Genomic DNA, 17,742 nt, shown 5'->3' on the forward strand with positions numbered 1-17,742 from the left:
GTTGTTCGTCTGAACTGAGGGAATCGAGGTTTGCGGGAAGATATACCTTTCCTAATTCTTCGGGGGGAGGATGATTGTATGCTAGAAAGGCCGGACGCGTGGCCTGCATTAAAAGCGGGCAGACACTGACAGGTTGCCAGTCAATAATACCTAGGATCTGCGTGGGCTCGTCGGGGTCGACGAAAAGATTCTGCAGGTTGAGATCCCCGTGCCAGAGGACTGACGAATGGGTTTCTTGATGCTCTGGGAGAACATTGGAGGCCACTTTGAGGTACTGTTTCAGTACGGATAGCTTCTTTGAAGTGTTAGGCTGGTATTGCCGAGGTCCACGAAACAAACCCTCCTGCATTAACGGGTATCTAAGATCGGCTTTCGCAGTGGCAATCTATCTGCTCGCGATGGCTATCATGAACTGAACTCTCCAAGTGTATCCCCTAAATTTTCCATCGTAATTAGAATTCGGGAAACGCCAATTGGAAGTGTTATATAGACAAAGAATCTACATGGTCCACGGTCAATATCCAGCTCTGCTCTCCCAAAATCGAAAAGTGCACGGTGGCTGGTAGGTCCAATACCAAACTTTGATGTCGATGTACAACGAGGCAATTGGGCCGGGCCTTGCGGGCAGATCCTCCTTGTAATACAAAGCTCCAAGCTTTCTAAACTTTGTTGCGGCAAGGGACTCCTCGATGTCAACAACCTGCAGCACAATCTGGGCTTTCTGCTTTCCCTTCATGCCTTACTATAATTTGCTCAATGTCACGCCAACTTGTTTCTCCATGATGATATACTCGGCTCCAACAGCGTTATCTGACGCTCTAGAGCTCCATGCGTAGACCCTTGGAACTGATAGACCGAGAACATTCCGCAGCTAATGAAGTCAGCCCTAGCTATAACATACAAGCAGCTTTTAAGAGAAAGAAGAATAGAGACCATACAAAGTCCATAGTTGCGACCTCACTAGCGGTAGTAAAGTGAGGTCTGCCTGCATTGGGATTCGGTAGTTTAGCAATCACCTCTTGCCCATCATTCATAATAAGCATAAACACTTTGTTATACTGCCCCTCTGAGGGTTTAACGACTCCAATGCAAGAGTCCGATCCAGTGACAGAGGCAGTCAGCTCCAAAAGTTTTGCCAGGCCAAACTTGACGTGGCGACATGCACATTGCTCTCTCTCTCGCCAGAGCCATCGACCCGAAGTGAACCTGTTGAGTGCCTCCAGGTCATGCCTCGTGTCTAGAACGCGCAAATCTGCCGTGGTTAGAGATATTCTGTCATTGACACTAGACACGTTATTGCCTCATACCTCTCCGGTCTCTCTTAATTTGATGCATATTGCGAGTAAGGGAAGAGAAGTAGGATTTCATCAATCTTCCATAAAGAGACGAGGCCATTGGCAGATGGTTATGAGGAATATTACCCACTATGGGCTTGCGTAGGGTCTTCATATTTCCAGCGAAGGTAGGAGCTATATTAGGTGACGTTTCCGAGCGACGAATCGACGTGAAGGAGGACTGATTCGGATTACCTACCCGCCCGGGTCTTGCTTGACATCTACGCGCTGTCTACGGAGATACTCTCGTTTATGGATGGAATAAGGATATAGATTGATCACCTCGCCGCTTTATACATGCTAGCTAAATGGTTAATAGAGGCAGTGCCTTATTTCTAGGCGAAATCTGATCTTCCCCAGTCATTTACCAAATAGTGATCAGATCAATCCATATCAGGCCACCACCCTCAGTTGATCGAGTGCCTTCTTGAACGAAGCCTCTGTATCCAAAGGCTCACTGAAGATGTCTAGATTGAGCTCATTAGCATTGGTACATCCTCCACAAGCTTGGTTCAACGGATACCGAGCATACCTCTTAGTTTCTGTCCCAGTCTAGCCCCTCCAGATCCTCCCAATCGAGAAATCAATTTCGTCAGATCCGCAGCAATCCCCTCATAGAGTTTCAAAACCGAGCAGAACTTGTCTGTCTGTAGATTAAAGATAAAGCTTGCCTCTGTCTGCTTGCCGTAAGACAATTGTGCCTGAGATCTGGCTATTCAGATGGTCAATAAGCAAACCTTTCGTTAACGAAGGAAGTAACTTACTCAACGCGTTAAATTTCGGCCACTTGAATTGACTGGAGGCTAGTCCATCTTTTGGATTCTTCGCAAATGTCGCCCATGCATTCCGCATATAAGCCGCCGCCTTGGCTTCATAGTCTGTATCGTCGACCCCGGTAACAGCAGGAGCCGTCCCAAACAGCGGAAGAAGATCTGAGGTATGATACGCAGACCCAACAGGAACGATATACGTGTTGCTATAGTTCCCACCATAATATCTGTATCGCCAGACAGGAACGTCGTGCAGTTTTCGATACCCGGCAGCCTCGGCCGCGGGACACGTGAAGCCCGCCAGAGTGAGAATATCACCTAGACGCTGGAGGATATTCATGGGAAGCGCAGCGACTTGTTCAGCCGTGAGGTTGGAGTATGCTAGCGCCGTGATGAGGAAGAACCCGGCCTCGTTGTCGGTGTTCCCCGTCATGAAAGGAATCCGAGCGAAGTTCCCGGCTTTGCCTTCGGCTGCGATATCTTTGGGGATGACTTCACCGTCGCCGACAGGGAGGAAGCCACCTACTAGGCCTTGGCTGCCTATTGACTTGATGGCTGTTAAGAGGTCTTCCTGACTCTTGGATCGCATGCATGACACCGTGTCTTCGCCGGCGTCTGAGCCACCACATTCGAGAGTGGTGGACACATTGAACCAAGCTTCACGGATATCAGCAGTGCCAGAAGATGCTGAGAGCGATGAACTGGCAGCCCCAGAGTGAGCGATCAAGCCGTGTGCGATGGGGTCTTTGGGGTAACTGTATGCCAGAAAGTCTGTTGAAAGGCCGCCGGCGGATTGTCCGAAGACCGTAATTCGAGTTGGGTCCCCTCCGAAGCGTTCGATGTTGTCTCTAGTCCATTCCAGGGCAAGCCGTTGATCGAGCAATCCCACGTTCCACGGTTGACCGGGTGCTCCGGAGAATCCAAATATGTTGAGACGATAGTTGAACGAGACGACTACCACGTCGTTCTCATCTGCAAGGATGGAGCCGTCGTAGACAGGACTCGAGGCACTGCCAATCGAGAAACCTGCATAATCAGAAGACTTGTTTGCATTGTTGTCGGTGGTTACTCACCTCCACCATAGATCCAGAACAGCACGGCTTTCTTCTTCTCCCCCTCCTGGGGTTTCGTCCAGATATTGATGGTCAGGCAATCTTCATCAAGAACGCTATCTTCTTGCGAAAGAGCTCTAGTAATCTTCTCGCCGACGGGACCACCAAGGTGTGCTTGGCGCATAGGGATGCGATTAGAGGGGCAGTCACTATTGTCGATGAGTATTATGTCCATCACAGATGCCCAATTACTTACGGGCTCTGTGACGTGTTAGCTGCGAATTGGATTCGGGTACAAAGACTCACATAAGACGTTGCATCAAATAAGCCACTTGCCCTCTCCACGGCTACGGGGGCCGCAAAGCGCAACTCACCCTTGGGTGACTTTGCGTACGGAATGCCCAAGTATTCGAAGACATCAGCTCGCAAAGATGAAGCTTTTCCTTTCACAGTGCCGCTGGTCGTGTTCACCGTGTCACCCACGGTAAATGCATTGGCAGTTGAATGCGACCAGATGATCGAGTAGGAGAGGATATAGACGAAGGCCTGTTTCCAGTACATGGTGGCAGATTGCTTAGATTCTCTGTAGATTCCCTATAACTTGGTGGCAGGAACGACCATGATGCATATTATATACCCAGTCGTGCGAGTTCAGCCGCGGTATCAGTCACTACAACCGCAGTTCAAGAACGGCTCTTCTTGACCGAGGCTTCGCTTTTGATACAAGGGTTCGGGTCTCAGGCTCTTGGCCAAAAGTTCATTTTCCAGGATCTATCACACGATAGCACCATCCATAACTTTGAATGTAACCTTTTCTCTAACAACTTTTGAACATAGGAGGGCCGTGCCCTCCAGCGGAGCCGGATTCAGGTAATGAAGCAATGCCAATATCTTCAATCTCCTCGGCAAAACGCCTTGTACTATCTATTAGGTTAGCTCCTGCAGTTGGGATATTAATCACTCATTCTCGGCATGATACGCCGGTATTCAATTGGAACGTTCCCTGTATTTTGCCTATATTCGGTACATCAACCGAGGCATCCAGCTGCTTGGCAGATTCGACATATCGCCGACAACATGGTTAAATAAAAGCGGGGTTCAACAAGGCAAGTACCGATGGACGGTAGTTGCTCGGATGTTTCAAATATGTGGAGTTGACCTTATGGGATTTACATCCAGAGTCGCTGATCTCAAACTACAATTTGGGTCCCGGGGTACTCTAAACTATGTATGTAAAAAGTCGGCGGATTAATTTACCAGGCCCGGCTAGCTCAATCGGTAGAGCGTAAGAATTCGTGAGTTGCCCCTCAAACCGGCCCAGAAATTAGGTATCTGTCACTAACACACACTCCTAGTATGAGTCCATACATATGGTCCGTTAAGGTATCTTAAGGCTGCGGGTGACCCCCGCGTTGGGCTGCTTATTTTTTTGTCAGTGGGGCAGTAGTAGTAGTAGGTATCCATCCCTCATGAGTGGCTCTCTTTTCTCTCCATCTAGATCGGGTTAATTTATCTAATTACAATAGCCTACCTTACACCCACCGTGGTTATGTCTTACAAGGGCCGAGCATCACAATAGAAAAACGCGAGTATCCCTTCTCATTGTCGTCGATCTTCCTCTTTTTGGAATCTGTCCCCATAGACCCAAACATGCTATCCAATTTCTGCCGGCCCTTCGCGTGTTTCTCAACTTTTACTTCTTCGAAGCGAGGACCGGGGAAAGTCCCTGCACTCTTTGTTTGGCCACATCCAGTAACAACGTCCCTTTCACGCTGCTTCTTAACTGTTGGAACAGACCAGGAATTCGGTCCTGCCGATTTGTATGCCAGCTTATACTTGGATCCACTGAGGCTCGTCTCGTAAGTGTTCGCATCGACGTTCTTGACATACTGCGGATGCAAACCCTACCTTACCATCACACCTACCTCGCCTCCGCCGTATCGCACAACCAGTCCAATCTAATCCAATCCAAGACACCACGGTATACCATGCCTGATGTCCAACGATGAACCAGTGATACTCCCTGCCAACGGGGGCGCCACTTCCCTGGGGCGCGTTCTTCGCGCGTCGCTTGGTCGTTCGATGATCGATTTGTCACAGATCCGGCTCCTCCTTCGTCTCCTTCCACATTCCCGGCTCATAGGTCCAAGTGTAGGAGCTTCCGACCGCTATCCCGAGTAAATCTGCCCCTAGTATGACTTCAGTGCGTTGTAGCCTCCGGCACCGACGAAGCCGTCTGAATCGCGTTGCTCACGTCCCATGGATGGCTCGCTGATCCCCATTACATCCGCGGGTATCTCGTCGTCGTCGTCGTCGTCGTCGTCCCAGAATTCGGTGGGCTCGGTTGTCCGGGGACTAGTGCTGGGACCGGGTGGAGCCTCTGCGTTGACCACCCGGACTGGGGCCGGGTGGTCGTCAGTGCCGGGGCTATTCTTCGCGGACGAGGGAGGCGAGGGTGGATTCTGATTCTGGCGTTGGTCAGTCGACCCATTCTTCCTGACGTTAGGGAGACATGGAGAATTCTGTCGTTGGATCGGGAGGGGAGACGAGGAGCGAGAAGGGAGATGAATGATAATCTGGTGGGGGCAGGCGTACGAATATGGCTGCGCATCCCCTCGGCCATTGACGTCATCGGGCCCGTCTCCGAGGATTCCACAGGTCTACCGATTCGATGGGATTACCCTTCTCAGGAATGCTGGAAAAGGGATCCATCTGATCGGCGTCTATTTTTAACATTGGGCATGCATTTTCCCTTCGATGGCAGTTGCGATGGCAATGTTGATCGTGTGGTGCGTGGTGTGCACAAGTACAGCGTGCTCCAAATCATATTCACGGCGGCGTTTATTTGCAGCCCACTATTTGTGGAGTGCAGCATAGATTTGCAGGTTATGCAATATCCGACCTGTGATCAGTGATCACTGATCAGTCCGGTCCGACAGAGGCCCGAAAGGATCGACTAGACGAGTCGAGAGTCGAGAGAGGTACAGAGTAGCAGCAAGTGTGCAAGCACTGAGCAGAGACAAGAAGGAGAAAGAGATCACCGCCACGACGTCATTCTTCCTGCCGGCCAGTCCCGTGATTGGCCCACAGCCACATTTCTCTCCGTCGGGAATTATGGGGAAAACCCTGACTCGAAAAAAAATAAGAAGAAAGCCATTGCTAGACTACTCCGACTAGTTTTACGGTGTGTCGGGTGGAGGACCGACTGAAGAACACATCCACTTGGTGCCAGGTGCAGCATGGCGGACGAACCATCGTCAGCCCCATCATTCGCACTGACGGTCTATCATGGAGGGGAACGCCATGGGATGCGCCACCAGAGGTCTCTCCATCGACAGCTGACCTCATTCCAAAGCATATCACTCTCCTCCCACCCGGGATGTCGTTCTATTTCCGTCGTGTCGCATACCACACGGATTTTCCATGCAGCGACAATGAGCCATCATCCCCACGTCCCGAAATCTCGTTATAAGTACGCGGTAAGTCATCTTCCGATTCCTCCAGGACCGCCCCGACTCATGACTCTTATATCTTATACAGCCAACTCCTTCTCGTCGGCCGTCCTGCCATCCCTGCACGGCAAACTACGCCAGCACTAAACCGCGTTAGCGCTCCTGCATCATCTTCAGACCTTTTTTGTTTCCGGCCCCGGTCTTGCTCCTCCTGAACTGCCCCTCCGCTCATCTCCCGTTGATCCACCGTCGCCGTGGATATATTCTCCGTCCTCTGCCTTTTTTCCTTTTCCTTTTCCTTTTCTTCCCTCTTCTTCTTCGTCAGCTCTTCATTCATCAATCTACTCCCCTCTTGTTGTCTTTCCATCCGACCAGAACCTCCATATGGAGAATAGGGCTCACACTCTCATCCCGTGACCCTCTGTCCCTCCAGTCTCGATCTCGACCACCATCTCTCCTCAACCAATCTTCAACCACCTCTGAGTCCCCTCCACCCAAACCAAACAGAAACAAGGAAGAATGCACGAAATGCCCTCCAAATTTATCGAACTCCTCGACCCCGAAGACTCGCCCCTCAAGATCTCCGACTCGGACGTCCGTCTCGAAGATGTGCTCGCCTCGCACGACGCGTTCGTTAGCCGCCGACGCTCCTCGACGCAGTCTTCCTCCAAAACCAGCATCGAGAAGGGCATCGAGAAGGACCGCGAGCAGTCCTCGTCGCCGCCGCAGCGGTGGAAGCGATTGAGTAATATCCTGGTTCCGGCGAAGAGGGCGTGATTCTTCCGCCTATCCTCCGTCCCTCGTCGGCGTTGCGTCTCGTCTCGTCGTGCGAGCTGGCGACCACGATACTCAGACATACGCGCCCTACATTTTATACCTTCCATATATACTTGCGTATGATGGACTTACATATATACCTACACCTGTCGGGTCTGAGACAGGCAAGAGAGGATAGATATTATACGATGCGATCCGACACGGCAGTCTACATCTAGATTCGAGTCGAGTCAAGTCGAGTTGGATGTTTATTTCACCTACCCATCCACCCCCTCTTATGTTTTTCATGAATGACGGATACGAACAAAAATGATTGATATGATATGATTTTCTTAGCGTCGTTTCACGTTAGAATTTACCTACCTGACTTACGTGCTTTCCCTGTTTTCTTATACCCGACATACTCTTCATTTTATGCTGGCTCCGATCTTAAATGACCGATCGGCGAATTCGCCCTTCTTGAACTACCTACGCTTTTGACGCTCCGATACGATCCGTTACGATACCCATTTTCAACTTTCTCCCTACATATCTCTGCTAAATTTTGGCTGTGTTACCATACCTTACCTCCACTTCCTCACGACTGTAAAATATACCTATCAAAAACTCTGTAACCAAAACCAAGCGAAAGCAACCTACAAAACCCAACACTCCCTTCAGTTACACCTTTTTCTTTTCGCTTTCTTCCCCTCTTTCCTTTCTCTCTCGCATCCCTATCGTCGGCAGGTAACCAGCCCCTACCTACCCCGAGTAACACCAAAATTCCAAAATGCTCTAACCTCAGCAACCCCTACCCCTCCCTCCAAAGAAAACCCCCAAACAAAAAACATCTCTTTGAATTCCCTTACTAGACACAATAACCATGGAAATTCACAGCGCGGCCCAGTGGACAGCCTATAGGTCCAGACACCGGGCGAGCACAATTCTAGAGCCGAGCCTTGTCATGTGAGTAATAATAAACCAACAATCGCAACAATAATGCACCTACCCCGTAAACAAGCAAGCATGCATGCAAGTAATTTCCTTTGTCTCGGCCTCGGAGTACACAGGTACCTAGGTACATACCTACCTAAGGTAAGGTCAGCAAGGGGTGGAGAACACCGGTTTGATTATCATTGGTCCCTAGGGAAATGATTTGGTTGGGGGCTAGGGTACCTATGTATCTACCTAGGCCAGACCACTACCACCCACGAACAACCTATGATGATCCCTGTCATTGTCATATTACTGTTGTTGTTATAGGTACGCTGCGTGGATGATAGGTGGGAGGAGTCAGGGATGTATTCCGTGTGATGGGGCTTGGTGGTTTGTTGTTGGGGTCCAGGCCGTGGAACGAACGGGGCCTTGTGTTTTACCCTACCTACCTAGGGTCGGAGGGTCTCGATCGTGCCTTAACACACCGTATATGGGGTTTAGATCCGATGTGCACGAGTAAAGGGTAAATGACCGCGGCTATAGTATACAACTCCAGGGGGTGATGACTGAGCTCATTGAGATTATTTGGGAAATTTGTGAATTGATAATTTGGTATCTTGGTGTACTGAGAGAAGGAATCCCGTGCTCACAGCACCCGCACAGAAACATACGGCACGACACGTACAGTGCCAATAAGCCCGTTATCCACGGTTCCTGGAACGTCCATCTCCATCAGCTCGAACTCCGGCGACCGACCGGCACTTTTCAGTTTATCCAGCATGGTCCGTAAATAGTTCCACATGGTGGAGGGCACTTCGACGCGAACCTCATTCCGACCGCGGACAAGGTATTCTCCGATGTCAATCTTCGGTGCATTATAGTCGAAAGCGGGGACGCGGTTGTTGTTGATGAACACGCGCGCGCCGTTGGGCGTCTTGGGAAGGAAAAGGTAGGCACCGTCGGCGGATTGGCGCTCGTTGGAGGCGGGAGGCCAGGTCAATGAGGTGGAGTAGTAGCCTAGACCGGAGGCGTTGGCAATGGCTGGGATCTGCTGCCAAGAGATGAGAGATGGGAGGTGGTGGGTTGTATTGTGCTTCACGGCGATGGTGGATGCGTCGTAGAGATTCGAGGGACGCTTCCAGTGCTCCACGGTCAGGGTCCAGTTGGATAGTGTATATGGTTCACTTGGGCTTTTGGTCGTGTGATCGATGGTCTTGCCGTTTGACAGTGTAAGGGGGGTATCGTCTGAATCAGCGGAAATGTGAACTTGCAAATCTCTAGCGCTGTTGCCATACTTATATCCAATGACTGAAGATGGTACCTGGGTTGCGTGGGGTGAACTGTTTCCGCCCGGTACGAAGCCGATGATAACGGTTTGGTTTCCTACCAACTGAAGCGGGATCACGGTACGTCCGGCCTTTTGCTCGTACTCAAGAACAGGGGTTTGCTTTCCGGTCCAGGTATCGAAGATATAAGGTCGCTTAGTTGTCGCCACGCTGATATTGCCGGTTGACTCGTCGATGTCGGAAAAGAGATACACAAACTCAGTACCATCCTGATGAGTCCTCCAGGTCGGATACCACGTCCCATTACTCTGTAATTGCACGCGTGGTGTGATTCCGAGATCAAGAAGCTGCGTCGCAGTCTTTCCCGAGGAAACAATATGGACATTACTTGTTTCTCGTAGAGACGAGATCTCCCGCGTCAAACCTTCGGTGTTTCCATCCTTGGAGATGTACGCGTTTGGAAGACCACCTGACAGAATGATCGGCAATCCAGCGCGCGCAAAAGACTTAATGTCTCGCACTGCTTGGCTGGTCAGATTAGCTGAGCTAAGAATGACCATCGCGCGGAAGTTCGGGCCTTCAGGTGCAAGGGAGCCATTCTTTACGTGAGCCTGCGGTAGGGCGAAATTGTCGGGTGAGAGATATGAGTATGTGAAACCTTTTGGTTCAACGTTAGCAAGCTCAGCCAGGGCGATAAGATGCAAATTCATTCTTACCTTGCTTGGAAAGGTCGGTCTCGTTGTAGACAGTCGGCCAATACCCATCTGTAGCTGAGTCCTTGTTGTAAACAACCACGTCGATCTTGGGCTGTCCTTTTTGCTGGATGTACTGCACTCTCCCCATGTAATTGAGGGCCTCTGATAGACCGTGATCCCAAAATGGAAGTTTCTCCGAAAATAAATCAGCAAACAGATACCAGAATGGCGTGTTCCCGGGCCATGTGGTGGCAAGGTAATCGCCCGTGTAGGTCTGCCCATGCAGCACAACCTGATTGACGCCTCCGGAGACGGCACGACTGATTTGCCACAATAGGTCGGTGATGCTGTGCTGGTATCCCTTTGACTCGACGCCTCCCATTTCATTGGAGATGACCCGTTTTCCGGTCAGAACGGCAGGGCCCGCGAATTGACGGTATCCATCAACATTGTCTTTAAATTGCAAGCTTTCGCATTCGGGCGCGTTCACCACGGGTATACTTGCCAGCGCATCTAGAGGCAAATTGTACGAGACTTGCGACGAGAACTGCAAACTCATCTCGTTGGCCCAGTCGGTCAGGTGCTGAAGGTAAGCGCGGTATCCCTCCTGCAGCGCACTTCGGAAGTCATTGATATAGCCGATGCCTTGATCCGGAGTATCCAGCACACATTGAATCGTACCCGGTGCACCACTCTGGATATTGATGTTGTTGTTCTTGTACATTATCAACGGAAGATACGTCTTGAGGCTGTAGCCGTGCTTTTTCAAGAAGATTTCCGGAAGGGCGCGAGTCCACGACATATTCGATTCGATCTCAATGCTATCCTCCCAGCCTTCGTCTTATTAGCCACGACACATATTCTCTCGATTTTTCAACGTACCATAATTGCCAACTGCAGCAAGAAGCGATTTGACCTCGTCTTTAAGGATATGCTTTTCCCAGAATCTAGTGACCGTCTGTGCGCCTCGGGCACTGTAGTGGTCCACAGCAAATGATCCGTGGTCAAAAGTCGATCTAGAAGCATTATTAGTACTCGGATAATTGGTATGTAGAGTCAAATGCTGATAGAACGCGAATAATCTGTGGCCTTGGCCGCCTGTCACAGTGGGAAGCCTCAACTGCAGTTGGCCTGCCGAAGATACATTCCGTGACCATTCCTGTAAAGTCGCATTCTTGAGCTTATATTGTGTGTAGTTCGGTTGTGTCTCGAAGATGGGGATTCCAGCTCCGGGATTGCTCAGGTTTCGACTGGACAGCACTTGGGCTGAGACCACTGCCACCAGCTCTCCTTGGCCCCAGCCAGGAACCAGGTCATTAAAGACGCCATTCGATGGGACAGCAGCTGATGCATATGACTAGATCTCAATAAGTCAGCGTAAATCAACGAGTCTTCGAGTATATTAAACACATACCAAGTCCCACTGGAGACCTTCATCGTCAACGCTGGCTGGCACCCCCTGTCCTGCAGCTGGTCCAATCGAAAAGTCCATCACCATACCCGCATCCTTATGAGCCCGGAGAGCAGCCTCGAAGATGTCCACAAAATCAGGCGTCCCGAATCCATACTTCGACCAGTCTGCCTCAGGCACCGACTCTCCGTAATTGTAGTAGGGAACGAACTCGACGCCACCGGCCCCAATAGCTCCTGCACTTTTGATATTCTCCTGTACAATGGTCGCATTCACGCTGGCATCTGGAAGCCAGTACCGAAAACGAGGCCGGATACGGCTCGAGGGGCTCTCAAAGCTCCCATAATCCAGGTCCGCATTGACTTGATCGTTCACTGCCGCCAGTCCGTACTGCGGTAGCAGCAAGGTAGATAGAAATACGAGTTTTCTCATGGTGGTTTGTATCTGGCGGATGTGGTCTCCTGTTTTCTCCCCTGCGCGCAACCCAGTTTAAGTCCTAACACACGCAAGACAAGATCGTCAACCACGATCCGAGCATGTTCGGTGAATCACCTCCCGAGATAATGATCGTCCGGAAATTCCGAGGTGGCCCAGTTCGGGACATAACGAGTGGACTCCTCTTTTCTTGGTATATTGTGGACCCGAGAAACGGTTTTGCGCATGGACAATGCTGACCTGTGAGTTGAGAGAAACTGTTCAACCTGAAAGCAACATAATGAAGCGCCAGAATTTCAAGAACGTGTTCCTATTTCCTAGTCATTGCTGATTCCCGGAACCCACCCACCACATTTGTCCTGCTTTCCGGGAAGTACTCAGTAGGTATTCGGCTGAACGTCGGATGAACTCACTGATCGACATACTCATTCAGATATAATTGGGCCGCATACGTATACGTATACGGAGTATCCGAGGTCAACTCTCATTTCTCAGGGCTCAGTCTCACCGGCGAGGTCTCCCCCGCCTCCCGGCTTAAAAGTGGAGAATCGTCAAGTTTAGATTGTGTTCGTGGAGAAAAATGTGGAGAAGTCGGGGTCGCCCTTGACGAAGCCACTAGAAATGCGTTTAATCTGTAGATATTGCAGGGAATATTGTGATGAAAGTCGGGCACGAATGAAAGAGAGAAATCCGAAAATGAAATACCGAAGGCAGCCAAATCATCGCTTTAGTCCACATCGATCAGGTGACGTCAATCCCTCATACAATATTTTCTGCCCACTAGCCATTTTCCCCAGCTCACTATTTCAGATAACTGATTCCGGACTATTTCTTACTTTTCTCGGTTGGTAGGAATCTCCTAGTTTAATATAAAGAAATATGGCTACATCCGGTTCTCAGCTGCTCTTGTCTAAACGTCCGTTAACTTCTCCTCCCTCCAAAGCCAACCCAGGGCAAACGCTGTCCCTGGTATAATAAAATCCACATCAACCCCGTTCCTAGCAAAAAGATCTCGTCACAGAGCAGAAAGCGGCCAATAACACGAGAAAATGATTCAACATGCGAACCACAATCCATCTACAGTATTAGGACCCAGGAGTTTAGCCAGAAATGCAAGCTTATACAGGGCTTTCGCCAGAACTCGCCTTCCAGACTCCCGCCAAAGTTATTTGCTCTAACAAATGTATGAGTTTGGGAAGACCCGTATCCGATATATGAAGCCCGGACTGCAATCGAAGGATGGCGAAAGGTATTCACAATCCTAAAACGAATGTTGGTTTGTCTTCAAACCCGTTAGCGATATGAATCAACACAGGTTATTATATTCAAAGTATAACAAAGGCACTCTCAACTTCGCCCATTGGAGAAGTACACACGGAATGTGGGAGATATAGCACGTAATCGAGAGATGCCAAGAGGACTGCACGTTGATCCCCTCATCAAGAACCCTTGATACAAGTGGCAAACCAACAAAGATGTTAGCACCTTTGTCCGGGTCCCATGCAAAGGTCCGACTGAAGCAGGATGGCCTATATTTCCTTCCACAAAAAACGATATCTCCTGTTATTTACCAAGCAATATTAGAGGCAAGTCGGTCGTGATGCGATTTTTGCTTCCCGTAAACAGGAGCTCAGCAATTCTATTGACCATTGTAAGCCAGTAAACGCAAGTCCTTCAGTTGCCGTTCCCTTTCTTCAACCCAAGTTGCCGCTTTTGTCGGGCAAGGGAAACAATGTCATATGTCGTCTAGCCAAATTGAACAGTATCTGAGTATCGACAGTGCCTGTTGATTTCAATCCATCCAATTCTTCGATTCGCGGCTGTTATTTTCAGCTTATTGTAGAGCATATCATATTCTGGTCAGAAGATAAATTTGCTTCAATTAATATCGGATAATTTCTGTCGATCAAGAAGTACACCAGTTATACCCAGAATAAAAATTTTATGCATTGAAATCATATCGCGAATTCAGAAGGCTCGAGGCTCAGATTCCAATCGTTGTCTTTTGATATCTATCCTTCGAAAAATTGGCAAGTAATTTCGCTATGTGCCGACCAGCAAGCAGACTGAGGAACTTTTTCTATGGGCTGTAGTCTGCCCAACACATCGAATCGAGAAGGTCCAAAACACGTCCCTTGATCATTTGTACAACTCCTTCGCTGTGAGGAATCACAGATCCCGGGATTTAGGAAAACGCATCGGAGACATCGATGTCGCTGGTATACTTCGTCCGTCCGAGAGAAGGGTTCGAATATCGCCAAGCTGAAGACAGTCGTGGGACTCTCAAGAATGTTCTACTCCAGATGAAATGATTTAGCATCACATGGAGCCTGCATAACTCGGGCAAGATGGAGTAAAGCGTTGCGTAGCACAAATGTCTAAATCCCCGTCATCTCGGAAGTTCTCTTTCGCAGATGCCTGATCGCATTTATCATCGTCATTGAAATTGGTGCAAAACGGCGCTGGCTAAGAACCTCACGATGTCGTCGATACGGCAACTGAAATGTGAAAGGGATCTTTCATGTGCCAAAACATAATCGTCCAAATGCCTCTTGCTGATACGCTAAGATAGAATCGTCAAGGCCCACCACCGGGCCTAGTCGCATCCTCAGCTAGCCACTGCTCAGTCCCAGTGAGTGAATTATGAAGAAAAAAGCGCACTAGAGCCGAGCAGTCAAGCGAATGGACTACTGGAAGTCCCGTAGAAGGGAAAAGAAAGGAAAGAAATGTCTCCTTCCGATGCTTTCCGAGTGATCAACATCAACATCAACAAGGCATCCCCACCACCTGCAAAAGGCGGTCAACGCCCCCTAGAGGCAGAACGACACGTGCCCCTGGCGACGAAAAGCCACCATACCCGATCAGGCAGCACCAGCCCCGCATGGCCGCATCAGCCACAAGCAAAAACAGCCCGACATCACGCGTGGAATGTCTAGAACGTCGAAGGAGGATAGGTCTCGTCTAGGCTAATTGTGGGATACTGTTGTTTCCATCGTGATCTACAAGAAGCTTTCCTCCACGACAGGTCTCGTTTCTATCCAATAAAGATCAGTCGATTAGTTGAAGACGCGCAAGATGTCGACCACGCCAATTTCGAAACCGAGATCCTCAACGCCGACGGTGTTCGAGCAGCAGCGCGGAGAGCTGGTTCGGGAGATTGCCGGTGTATGTCTTCTTTCTCTAGCTTTATAGACTATCAGAATTTCACATGACGGCATCGCTAATTTCGTTCAGGGAATGGAGCAAGTCCTCCAGAACATCAACCGGTTGAACCGAAATCTGGAGAGTATTATTTCGGTGAGTATGCCTGCATACGTCCTTCGCTCATTTGGCCGGGTCTTCATATTAACGGTGACAAGGTTGGCAATGAATTCGGTTCCGTCGAGGCGCTCTGGTCTCAATTCGAAAATTTCATGGCCAAGCCCGAGCAAGAGGCCGAGAGTGGCGCGAAACAGAAAGAACATCACCACGATGAAGGTCAAAGCGAGGTCCATGAGCAGGACTCGTGAGCTGCCTGAACAGATGATGTGAGATGGGAGATGGATTACCGATTGAGTTTACGTATTTGCATGCCAGGGGTGTTCCGGTCTAGTGATTTTATCGTTCAATCTTTAGGTACTTCGTTTATTACTGGGAGACGGATACCATATTATATGAGATAGACAATTTATTGGTTCAGTTACATGGGATTTTCGCTTGCGCCAGTAAACACCCACCACATGCATGCGGAAGAGTGGCCTTCAGACCGGGTTCGTGACAGACATCAAGAATTTAAACAGGGGCCAGGGCTCAAGGAAAGCAAAAATCGGGGCCGGAAGAAAGGGATAGGGGGAAGGGAGAATCGTGATTTATGGAAACATTCATCAAGCGACAATAACAGGTATAACAACATGGGATCACATAATCATCAGAAAGCCGCCATTACCAAGAAAGGAAAAAAACAAAAGAAAAGACAAAAAAAGGGGGGCAAGACAAATAACAGTCTGGGGAAAGTGACAAAGGTCGGGTGTCAAGGGAAAGCCGCCAAAGCAACCAGGCTTTTAATTCGGCGTACATCAAAACAAATAGATAAGGCGCGAGTGTAGACGTAGAAAGCGAACACGATACCCAGCAGATAGGACGATCTACAAGATCTTGCAGGTACGCTTCTTGACTTTCTTGGGGCCGGCACTGGGGCCGCTGCGTCCTGCGCTGGGCTTCCCGCCCGAGGTATAACTTTGGCTGTGGTTCCAGCCCTCCTCGGCGGTCACAACGGTGTCAACAGCCATTTGGAAAACCCCGTCCACCCCGCGCATCTCTTTGCTGCTGCATTCCACATATGATGCATTCATTCTCCGAGCGACGGTCTGTCCCTGTTCTGGTGTGACTGGAGTGAGACCCTGAGTCTTCAAGAGCTCGATGCACGTTCTTTTATTCCGCAGGTCCGACTTCAACCCTACCAGAATTATCGGCGTAGTTGGGCAGAAATGCAAGACCTCGGGATACCACTAACATTTGTGAGAAGCTGTTTTCCAGCGAGCTTGTCTGGCTTGACTTACCTTGTCCATTACATTCTCCAAAGACGCCGGGCAGTCAATCGCAAAGCAAACAAACAACAGATCCGTCTCAGGATAGGAGAGCGGACGCAGACGATCATACTCTTCCTGACCAGCAGTATCCCAGAGAGCCAGCTCGACCGTTTTTCCCGAAGCCCGATGAATCGTTTGCGTGATGTAGTTTTCAAAAACGGTGGGAACATATTTCTAGCCGCACATTAGATCCACATTTCAAACCAAGGATGAAAGTGCCTGGGAACCCACCTCTGGGAAGTACCCTTGCGAGTAACTGATCAAAAGACATGTCTTTCCGCATCCACCATCTCCCACCACAACGAACTTCTTCGAATACGCCGGCGGTTGAGTTATATTTGTCGCCTCCGATGCCCGACCGCTTGAAATGCTGGTATTTGTGCTCACGGTGCCATTGCTCACGCGGACACTCTGACTGCGTCCCCGGTTGTGTCGTGGGGTCATCGAAGGTGGAGGAGTGGCGAGAGAATGGCGTCGCGAGGCTGCATACAGTTGGTCGTCGTACATCTGACCTGACATATTGGCGAGATAGGAAATTTTGAGAACGTGGTGTCCAAGGCAGCCGAAAATGGAAGTGTCGGTCTGACGAGACGAATCGAGATTGATTGAATATTATAGATCCACTGCAACTGGGAGGGGGAAGCCGGAGAATTTTTTTTTTTTCTTTTTTTCCTTGTTTTGTCTATCTCGTTCGATATGTCGTCGATTCGCTTGCGGTGTAGAGTGATCGAGTATGTAGGGGGATAAAATTGAGGCGGAAGACAAAAGGGAGGGAGAAGAAGAGGAAGAATCACGAAGATCGCAAACAGAACAAAGGAAGAAACGGTGGAAGAAAGGGATGAAGGCCAGGCTCAAGTTCGAGATCGCTCTCCCATGGCTGCTCTAACAACGAGGTCGCAGCTGACGTGAAACCGATGTTTACGGGCCGATGGGCTGCCATGGCAACGCCGCGGGACAGATGACGCACCAGCTCCGCTGTCACTCCCCCTTTCCCAGTCCCTGAACCAGTCATCACCGTTTATTTTTAGCAGATTCACCTTGGTCTGG

At 49.7% G+C, this 17,742-nt stretch overlaps 6 protein-coding genes across 6 annotated transcripts; 2 read left to right on the forward strand and 4 right to left on the reverse strand.

Moving 5' to 3' along the window:
- Positions 1–1,727: 1,727 nt before the first annotated feature.
- Positions 1,728–3,717, reverse strand: KD926_003138 (cholinesterase; the record flags this gene model as incomplete). The annotated part of the gene is made up of 5 exons (XM_053094592.1): positions 1,728–1,801; positions 1,867–2,046; positions 2,099–3,130; positions 3,178–3,365; positions 3,413–3,717. The coding sequence occupies 5 exons, from the start codon at positions 3,715–3,717 to the stop codon at positions 1,728–1,730; spliced, it is 1,779 nt and encodes a 592-aa protein (XP_052950641.1).
- A 1,628-nt stretch (positions 3,718–5,345) lies between these two features.
- KD926_003139 (uncharacterized protein) lies at positions 5,346–5,868 on the reverse strand (the record flags this gene model as incomplete). The annotated part of the gene is made up of 2 exons (XM_053094593.1): positions 5,346–5,624; positions 5,821–5,868. 2 exons carry the CDS (start codon positions 5,866–5,868, stop codon positions 5,346–5,348), a joined length of 327 nt encoding a protein of 108 aa, XP_052950642.1.
- A 1,259-nt stretch (positions 5,869–7,127) lies between these two features.
- Positions 7,128–7,385, forward strand: KD926_003140 (uncharacterized protein; the record flags this gene model as incomplete). The annotated part of the gene is made up of 1 exon (XM_053094594.1): positions 7,128–7,385. One exon carries the CDS (start codon positions 7,128–7,130, stop codon positions 7,383–7,385), a length of 258 nt encoding a protein of 85 aa, XP_052950643.1.
- A 1,561-nt stretch (positions 7,386–8,946) lies between these two features.
- On the reverse strand, positions 8,947–12,124 carry KD926_003141 (uncharacterized protein; the record flags this gene model as incomplete). The annotated part of the gene is made up of 5 exons (XM_053094595.1): positions 8,947–10,244; positions 10,303–11,115; positions 11,164–11,297; positions 11,403–11,638; positions 11,696–12,124. The coding sequence occupies 5 exons, from the start codon at positions 12,122–12,124 to the stop codon at positions 8,947–8,949; spliced, it is 2,910 nt and encodes a 969-aa protein (XP_052950644.1).
- Positions 12,125–15,202: 3,078 nt separating this feature from the next.
- KD926_003142 (DASH complex subunit DAD1) lies at positions 15,203–15,636 on the forward strand (the record flags this gene model as incomplete). The annotated part of the gene is made up of 3 exons (XM_053094596.1): positions 15,203–15,292; positions 15,362–15,424; positions 15,487–15,636. The coding sequence occupies 3 exons, from the start codon at positions 15,203–15,205 to the stop codon at positions 15,634–15,636; spliced, it is 303 nt and encodes a 100-aa protein (XP_052950645.1).
- Positions 15,637–16,251: 615 nt separating this feature from the next.
- KD926_003143 (Rho4-like protein) lies at positions 16,252–17,214 on the reverse strand (the record flags this gene model as incomplete). The annotated part of the gene is made up of 3 exons (XM_053094597.1): positions 16,252–16,614; positions 16,666–16,869; positions 16,927–17,214. The coding sequence occupies 3 exons, from the start codon at positions 17,212–17,214 to the stop codon at positions 16,252–16,254; spliced, it is 855 nt and encodes a 284-aa protein (XP_052950646.1).
- Between the last annotated feature and the right edge of the window lie 528 nt (positions 17,215–17,742).

Source organism: Aspergillus affinis, assembly GCF_023601865.1.
Source record: "Aspergillus affinis strain CMG 70 chromosome Unknown NODE_171_length_58930_cov_91_515964, whole genome shotgun sequence".
Taxonomy (NCBI): Eukaryota; Fungi; Ascomycota; class Eurotiomycetes; order Eurotiales; family Aspergillaceae; genus Aspergillus; species Aspergillus affinis.